We start from the raw sequence: 8,570 nt of genomic DNA on the forward strand, positions 1-8,570 counted from the left end.
AATAAGTTTTCTTATTTGTGAATGTTTAGAAACGTCGTAATTGCTATAAGTTCCTGAATGTATACCTACAATGCAGAGTAATACCTTTTAAAGCAGGGTTTTCAAAGTCATTTCACCAGGGGCCAGGCTTTTGAGAACAACTGTGGAATTTTGACTTTGGGCTTTCTTTGATCAGCTCGGGTGTGGAATCTCAGGCTGTGGCATCCAATCTAAACTGGGAAGTGGACTGGCTGGGTGTGCAGAGCTCTTGGAGTGCTGGCCTGGGAGTGTCCCCAGCCTGGCCAGCTGGGAGAGGCAGGAATGGGACATGAGAGGTGGCAGGAAGGGCCTGCCCCAGCACACTGCCCAGACCACCCATCAGCACTTACATTTGGGGTCTCCGCCGTTACTGCCCGGCCCACTGCAGATGAGTTTCTCATCCAGAGGTCCAGAAGGGTCCAGGCATCTGGGTTATGGAACTGCTAAGAGAAAAGCATGCCATTTTTGCGGTGCTCCCGGGGAAGTCTTCCTCTCCCCATGCTTCACTATGTTCGACGGCCCTCCGCCTCCCTTGCTCCAAGGCGCTGTGTCTCTCCCCAGGCGAAGTCGTGCAGTGAACCAGAGCCGCCTGCAACTCCGGCCAAACTCGCCCCCTGCAGTTCCGGATCCAGGAGCTGCAGGCGCTGCGGCGCATGATCAAGGAGTGCGAGAATGACCTTGCGCGCTGGCCGCGGACTGCTGTGCGCTCCCCCTGCCCCGGGCCCCCAAATCCTCCCCCACCCAGGGCGGACCTCTGGGCGCCAGGTTGCAGTGGGGGCGGGGGGAGCAAGGGTGGACAGGAATGGGAACAGTCGCTGCTTGCCTGTAGGGCAACTGCTGTGCGCTTGGAGCTCAGTGCCCAGCTCTTTACGTAGAGCCGTTTAGTCCTCAAAATCCTCAGCGAGTGTCAGGACCCTTCTACAGAAGAAGCAAGTGCAGCTCAAACCATCAGGCGCTAAGATGGGGTGGGCTGGCCTCTCCTTCCTCCCCATTCTGGGCCCCAGATCCCCAAGCCATAGCGCAGGAGCGCACAGCTCCTTCCCCACATCTGTCTGCCATCCATTCCCTCCCTGCTTCACTTCCTTCTCCACCCAGCTTGGAGCAGGAGCCCCTCCCCTCCCCCCGTTTCCACAGTCTCCTGTGGATGTTCCCTCCCAAGCCTCTGGTCTCCTCTCTCCTCCAGTCCGGATCACTGGGTCTCCCTATGCACCAGGGAGCAGCGCAGCTTGGCCCCCACAGGGCACCGGCGCTGCGCAGCATCACCCTCCCTCCTCATCAATCCCTCACCCTGAAGCAAAACCAGACACCTCCAAATTCTCAACCCTTCACCTTGCTGCACCTCAGACAGTGGGGCCCTGCCTCTCTGCTTACATCTCAACTTGGAGAAGGGCAGAGGGCCCTTTGCTGTTGTATTTTGTTAATCTCTCAAGATTGCTCATCTTAAAACAAACGAAAAATTAAAGACAAGAAAACCCATTCTGTTGACTTCACGGCTCCGTTTTGCCCTTCACAGACAAAGTTCGTGGAAGAGCTGCATTTTCTCCTCGCCCACCCAACTGCCTCCCTGCCTTGGGAGGGTCCCACAGCCACTCCCTCCTTCCCTGGCCCAGTTTCTTCTGGATTTCCTCCTAACTCTCTCTCTGGCAGCCTCTTTCCTGTACTCACTTCTTGAAGCTGGTCTTCTTAGGGCTTCGTCCTGGGTTCAAGTGCCATTTTAATTGGCAAGTGTTCCCGGACACTTACTGGCTTGGTCCCCCTCCATTCATAAATGACTGTCAAATCACTGCCCAGGGCTGAGCTTCCTTTCGGCATCTTCAACTCAATGTGTCCAAACCTGCCTGGACCCTCCCCTCCCCCACCAGCAGAAAGGGGCCCTTGAAGACCACCATTCCAATGGCTACTCCTCAGCTCTGTACCCTGTGTATCCCCCTGGGAAGCCCGTGGTGAATGGTCCCCACCCGTTCAGTGTGCCCACCCAACAGCTGCTGTTTTGTAGATTGGGAGACTGAGGTTAGGAAAAGGTAGCAGGTCATTCATGGTCACAGTGTGAGGGAGCAGTGATCCAGTCCCCACAGCCAGCCCTGGTATCCCCCACCCAGAGCTCTGGGGCCAGTGCTTACAGGGGCTCTCTCACCGCAGAACGAATGGAATGCCCACCACGATGAGGTGGTGTATGTCCTGGAGGAGATCGAGTACGTGATCCAGAATCTCCCCGAGTGGGTTGTAGACGAGCCCATGGAGAAGACTGCCAATACCCAGCACGATGAATGCTACATCCACTCAGAGCCTCTCGGCGTGGTCCACATCATTGGCACCTGCAACTAACCTTTGACCTCACCATTCAGCCCATGGTGGGCGCTATTGCTGCAGGTACAGCAGGCCTCCTCCCAGGAAGGGAGTTAGAAAGGATCACTGCCCCTCACTGCAGCGTTGGGCAGGGCCTCAGGCCTGAGAGCGGATGGGTCCTGTGGTCAGGTAGGAGTCTGAGGATCTGTCTTTCACAGGAGGCTGCAGGGACCAAACTCTTGAGCCAGGCCGGATGCCCTGTAGCTAAAATGTTTCAGGGTTTTCTTAGCAGTCAGCCTGTTCCATTTGGGCCCAGAGCTCTTCTCTCCCCTCTTTCCTCTTTCCCCACATCTCCTCACCTGTGCGGGGCAGGCGGGGCAGGTCCTGTGGGGTGTGCCCATGGCTCTTCTGCCCACTCCTCTGAGGATACAGGAGGTGAAGGGAGGCACCAGGCTCTGTCACTGGGAGGGCAGAGCGTTGGGGCGGGATCAGCCTGACTGTCTGTGTGCTCTGCAGGGAACACAGTGGTCCTCAAGCCCTCTGAGGTAAGCGAGAACATGGCGAGCCTGCTGGCCACCATTGTCCCTAAGTACCTGGATAAGGTGAGGCGCTCTCTTGGGTACACGGAGAACTGTGTTGGGCCCAGGTCTTGGGGTTGAGATATAGTAACTTTATGCAGCAAAGGGCCAAGCCACTGGTGTGGGTGAGGACAGCTGGCCTCTCCCATTAGAGTGACCAGAGCCTCTGAGTCAGGAGAGGGGGTCTACTTGGTGAAGGCTACCTGGACAGGGTTGTGGGGTGGGCTGTGGTCCCTTCTGAGCTTTACCTCTCTCCTCGAATGGCAGGATCTTTTCCCAGTGACCAACGGGAGCATCCCCGAGACCACGGAGGTGCTTAAGCAAAGATTTGACCACGTCCTGTACACTGGGAGCCCTGGTGTTGGGAAGATCGATATGATGGCTGCAGGCAAGCACCTGACCCCTGTCACTCAGGAGCTGGGGGGGAAGAGCCTCTGCTACATGGATAAGGACTACGACTTGGACTCGGCCTGCAGGCGAGGAGGCCTGGTGCCTGTCGGAGTAGGAGTGGCCATCCCGACTGCTGTCCAGCTTGCAGGGCCACAGCTCTGCTCTGAGTGGTGCGCTGTCCCTACCCTCACAGAGCCTGTGGTCCTGGGAAGGAGCTTAGGGTGAGGGGGCAGGAGTGGGCAGCCTGGGAAGACTCTGTGTACTGGAGAGGCTCAGCTGGGCTTTGCCCAACTTCCATATCCCATGCGCGTAGCCTCTAGGGTGGGGGCGTCCCAGCAGCAGCAACTCCTGGTTGGCAGGACTCCAGGGTGTGAACAGAGGGACACAACAACCATGCACCCCAGACGCCCCCCAGAAATCCCCAGCAGTCACTGACGAGGTTAACAAGTGTGCTGCCACAGGTCCTGGGGGCATGTTTAGGGACAAAGGTCTGCTCAGTCCTGAATCCATAAGCTAGTGGGCTGACTAGGGAGACCCCTGCTGGAAAGCTCACAGCCTCTGGCTTCTCCCAGCCCCGGAGCTCTCCCCTAGCATGCTCAGCCCTGAGCCTCCATCCGGAACTTATGGAATAAAGTGCTTGTTCTCGGGCAGCCTCCCGTGTCTTGAAAAATACCATTTAATCTGGGATTTTCACAGGCGCATTGCCTGGGGGAAATACAGGAACAGCGGCCAGACCTGTGTGGCCACGGACTACATCCTCTGTGATCCCTCCATCCAGAACCAAGTTGTGGAGAAGCTCAAAAAGTCCGTGAAGGTGGGTGCTGGCCCACAGGGGTGAGAGGCTGCCAGGCAGAGAAGGTGGGTATGGACTTTAGAAAATATTGGATATTTTTTCCTGATCTTAAAAGTAATCAACACTGTGTAGATAATTTGGAAAAGATTTAAAGGCATAAAGAAGGAAAAACATGTTCCACCCAGAATCCTGCCACACAGACAGTCACTGCTAAATTGTTGGCTTGTGCCCCTCCGTTTTCCTTTCTGTGAACACACACATGTGTTCCTTGCATGGTGCTCGGACAGCTGTGCAAATATGCATTTGAAGCAATGCCGTCTCACGGCACTTCACGTGCGTGAAGATGGTGGTGCGACCCAGTGGTTCCTGGTGTCATCGCGCTGCTGCCCACGGCACTGGCCAGGCAGCGCCCACGTGCTCTCCCAGGCAAGGTGCCATTGGCCTTGCAGCCTTTAGCTGTGACCAAGGGTCCATGTCCTTATCTGAAGCTTGTCACTTCTTCTCCACAGGAGTTCTGCGGGGAAGATGCCAAAAATTCTCCTGACTATGGAAGAACCATTAACTCCCAGCACTTCCAGAGAGTGATGGGCCTGTTAGAGGGCCAGAAGGTTGCCTATGGAGGCACCGGGGATGCGGCCACCCTATACATAGGTGTGTACGCTCACCCTTTGGAAGATCACCGCCCGGGCTGCCAGGGTCCCGCAAGTTGGCAGCAAGTAGGCCCAGATACTTGAAGAGCAGACAACCTTGTGTGGAGTTGGGGCAGACCTGAGGTGGGCTCTGGTGCTCTGGTGGGCAGGGACTGGGCACAGCTCCTGGGAAGCCCTCCCCCAGTCCAGAAGCCCCTCTCCCCACAAGGCCCAGGGCCCTGCCCCTACAGCAGCATCAGCAGGGGATGTGCACAGCAGAGCCACCAGGGGCCCAGGGTGCAGAGCTGGTGGAGCCCCGAGTACCTAGGCTTGAGGGTCACCAGACAGGGCTCTGGTTAGCCTCCAGTTTGCCAGGGACTGAAGAGCTTCAGCAGAGGCTCAGATGGCCAGTGGGTGGCAGCACCTCTGGGTGCAGACCCTGTACTCCCTTCCACACGAGTTAGTGCATTGTTCTCTGCAAAGGTGTGCCAGGGTGGAGCGGGGCAGGTGGAAGCCTTGTCCCTACCCCTCTCTAAGCCTTGGCAGCCTTATCAGTAGAGTAGGTGAAGGAGGCAGCTAGCTGCCTGGACAGGCCGGGTGGGGGTGGTTCTTGGCACCAGCTGACTGGCTTGCTTCCTGCCTCAGCCCCTACCATCCTCACAGACGTGGACGCTGAGTCCTGGGTGATGCAGGAGGTGATCTTTGGGCCCATCATGCCCATCATGTGCATGCACAGCCTGGAGGAGGCCATCCAGTTCATCAGCCAGTGAGAGAAGCCCCTGGCCCTCTGTGTGTCCTCCCAAAATGACATGGTGGGCCTTGGGCTCCGGGGAATAGCACCCAAGAGGACAGGATCTGAGGGTCCACAGACCTGGGCTCAGTCCTGGCTTCCCTGCTCACTGCTGTGTGGTCCTCAACACTGTGGTCATGGGAACTGCTGCTATGGCCATTTCCCCCCAATCCTTGATGAGCGGGGAGAGTGGGAGACCCTGCCTGGGGCTTGGGGAGCAGCCCGAGGCTTGGAGCCTCAGGACCTCCCTCCACCCACTCTGTTCTTGAGGCTCCAGGATGTGCCCACATGGGGTGGGGAGGGGGCCTGGGGTGTCCTGGGGCAGGAGACTGAGGCTGGCCTGGTGCTGTTGCAGGTGACTAAGAAGATGATTGCAGAGACATCAAGTGGTGGGGTGATAGCCAACGATGTCATTCTCCATCTCTCCATGCACTCTCTGCCCTTTGGGGGTGTGGGTGAGTCTGGAGTGCAGTTTGCTGCCCACCTGCACCCTGGGGCTGGGAATTGGGAGGGGCCAGAACAGCCCTGGGCCTCAGACTCCCACTGACTTTCCCGTGTGGGCCTCTGGCCTCTGCCAGCAATCCATCAGCCACACCTAGCCTTGGGACCCAGAGGACTTGAAAGGTCCTCTAGTGCCCTGGGCCCTGGGAGAGACAACACAGGCTGGAGGGTGCCAGCCGACTGGTGTCATTACTGGCATGGAGCTCGTCTTGGGCACTCTCTCTATTTTTCCCGGCATGGGCACTAAAGGGACACCTGAGGGGGAAGCCCTCCCTGGGAGGGTCTGGGGGTCTAGGGGCCCTCAGGCCTGAGTGTCTCCCCCATGCAGGGAACAGCAGCATGGGTGCCTACCACGGCAGGCACAGCTTTGTGACCTTCTCCCACCCCCACTCCTGCCTGGTGAGGTCTCTGGGGAAGGAAGACGCCTTCGGAGGCAGATACCCTCCAAGCCTGAGCAAGGTGAGAGGGGGTTGCTGTCAAGAAGGGCAGGCCTCTCGGTGTCTCTGGGTCTGCACAGGACAAGGGCCTCACTGCCACTGTGTGCTCCTCACAGATGACCCGTCACTGAAGCTCATGCACTTGGCCTCCTGTGCTGTGCCTTCACCCTGCTCCCAGCACCTTGGAGACTCGTTCCTGGAGTCCCGCTGGCTCCTCCGTGGATCAGTGTGTGTGCCACGGCCACACAGGCTGGCCTCCCCTCCCCAGGACCCTGACCTCTTTCAGGCCACGGAAGACAATAAAGTTTCCCAAGTTCACAAGTGAGTATGTACTTACGCGTCTTTACAGCCCTGCCCCCACCTGGCCTCTGCAGTGAAGGGCTCCCCAAAGTCTCATGTCAGCACCCCTCACACCGGGCCTCAGCGCAGGAGGCACTAGTGTTTGTCTTCCATCTGAACTGTGGGGTATCAGCTTCATTTCTGGTGTGTAGAGGTGGCTACAGAGGCTGGGTCTTGACGACAAGCAGCTCAGAGACCAAGGACCCAAGCGCTGCTCTCAAGTTAGGTTTGGCATCTAGAGCAGAGGCCCCTGGGTGAGACCACGCGGTTGGCAACACGAACCCAGCTGGGTGATGCAGAGCACTGCTTCTGGGGGCAGAAGGACAGGCAGCCAGGCGAGCCTCGCTCACCCCGATCCCTGCAGGTGGGCCCCCACCACCTCCGCTCCACTGAAACCGCTCTTGTCCAGGCATCACGGACCCTGTGGGCCCTGTCAGCTCCCTCAACCCCTCAGCCTGGCCACCCCTCCTCCCAACACTCTCTCCCTCATCTCTGGGTTCCTGGGGCCCCACAGTTCAGTTCTCCTCCTCCCTCACCAGTTTCTTCTCCCAAATTAAAGTCTCCAGCCCTGGCCCTGAGCCTTGACTCTTGTATCCAACTGCCTACTTGACACATGAACTTGGATTCTTAATAAAAAGTAATGCTAACCTGCCCAAAATAGAACTCTTGATTTCCCCCTCTAAGCCACTCCTTCCCAGTGTGGCATCATCTTCCAGAGGACTGCTCAAGCCAAAGCCTGAGAGTCATCCTTGCCTCCCTGACTTTCTTCATGGCCGAGACCTCAGCTAGCCCTCCTCCCAACCCCCAGACTCCTGGAGTCCGCTGTATTCATTCTCAATGCCTAAAGTGTAGAACAAGGACTAGCACATAATAAGTGCTCAATGTATATTCATGTAAAGGAATTTAAGTGGCATCATTGGTGTTTTGTTGCTCTGAATCCTCCCTTCCTGCATCTTTTCATTTGAAATTACCTTATTTCAGATGATGAGAAGCTCACACTGGCCAATTGTGAGGTACAACCGCCCAGAGGTTCAGACCCTATCAACAACAAAGACAATAAGGTGCCCCTTGTCCTCCCAGCACTGAGGCCCCGGAGTGGCCACTCTGGTAACAGAGAGCAGAGTCACCCCAGGCCAGAGGTGGGCGGAGGGAGAAAACATTGGCTGCCCCACCTCCTTGTTGCCTTCCCCCCACCCTGCTAACAGCTCTGCAGGGAGGGTTGTGAACCCCTTTACAGATTTGGAAATAGGGGCTCAGGAAGTCATGTCAACTTGGTCTCACGGGCCGGTCACAGGAACTGAGTCTCCTTCTTGACACCACTGACGTGCCACTTGCAGCACCATTTGGAGGGACTCCTCAAAACCTCTGTGTGAGGAGCTGTTGAGAGAGCTGGAAGCACTTGGCTTGGAGGAGAGAGACGAGAGGGCTTGCCATTTCCAAAAACGCAGCCTGAGAGTTCCCAGAGGGAAACACTGGAGCGCAGGGAGACATCACACAGTCTCCCTGCCCCTCCCCTTCCTTTCCTCCCATCCCCTGCTCTCCCTAGTTTCTATTCACTCTTAGAACACTTACAATTTACAGCATGACCCATTTTATTCATAATGTCCTAAACCGGGCTTGTTCTGGACAGATGCTATTTCCAAACTGGATTTGCACTGTAAAGAAAACAACTAAAATGAACAAACAAAAAAACCCCTTGATATTGCCCCAACACTGCACTGTGATTCAATCCCTTGTTTTTCCTTTCTACTGTTTTTTTTTTTTAATAAAGGATTAGGTTGAAAAAAATTTGCACAATTATGAGTCAAC

At 56.5% G+C, this 8,570-nt stretch overlaps 1 protein-coding gene across 1 annotated transcript; it reads left to right on the top strand.

Moving 5' to 3' along the window:
* Positions 1–300: 300 nt before the first annotated feature.
* Positions 301–7,828, top strand: ALDH3A1 (aldehyde dehydrogenase 3 family member A1). Its single transcript, XM_071219271.1, is given in 13 exon segments — positions 301–425; positions 602–682; positions 2,118–2,338; positions 2,341–2,388; positions 2,821–2,906; positions 3,150–3,358; positions 3,969–4,086; positions 4,575–4,716; positions 5,340–5,506; positions 5,840–5,939; positions 6,314–6,444; positions 6,539–6,743; positions 7,743–7,828. Coding segments are annotated over 12 exon segments (1,443 nt in total). The 3' UTR covers positions 6,554–6,743; positions 7,743–7,828.
* The last annotated feature ends 742 nt before the right edge of the window (positions 7,829–8,570 follow it).

Source organism: Desmodus rotundus, chromosome 9 (genome assembly GCF_022682495.2).
Source record: "Desmodus rotundus isolate HL8 chromosome 9, HLdesRot8A.1, whole genome shotgun sequence".
Lineage (NCBI taxonomy): Eukaryota > Metazoa > Chordata > Mammalia > Chiroptera > Phyllostomidae > Desmodus > Desmodus rotundus.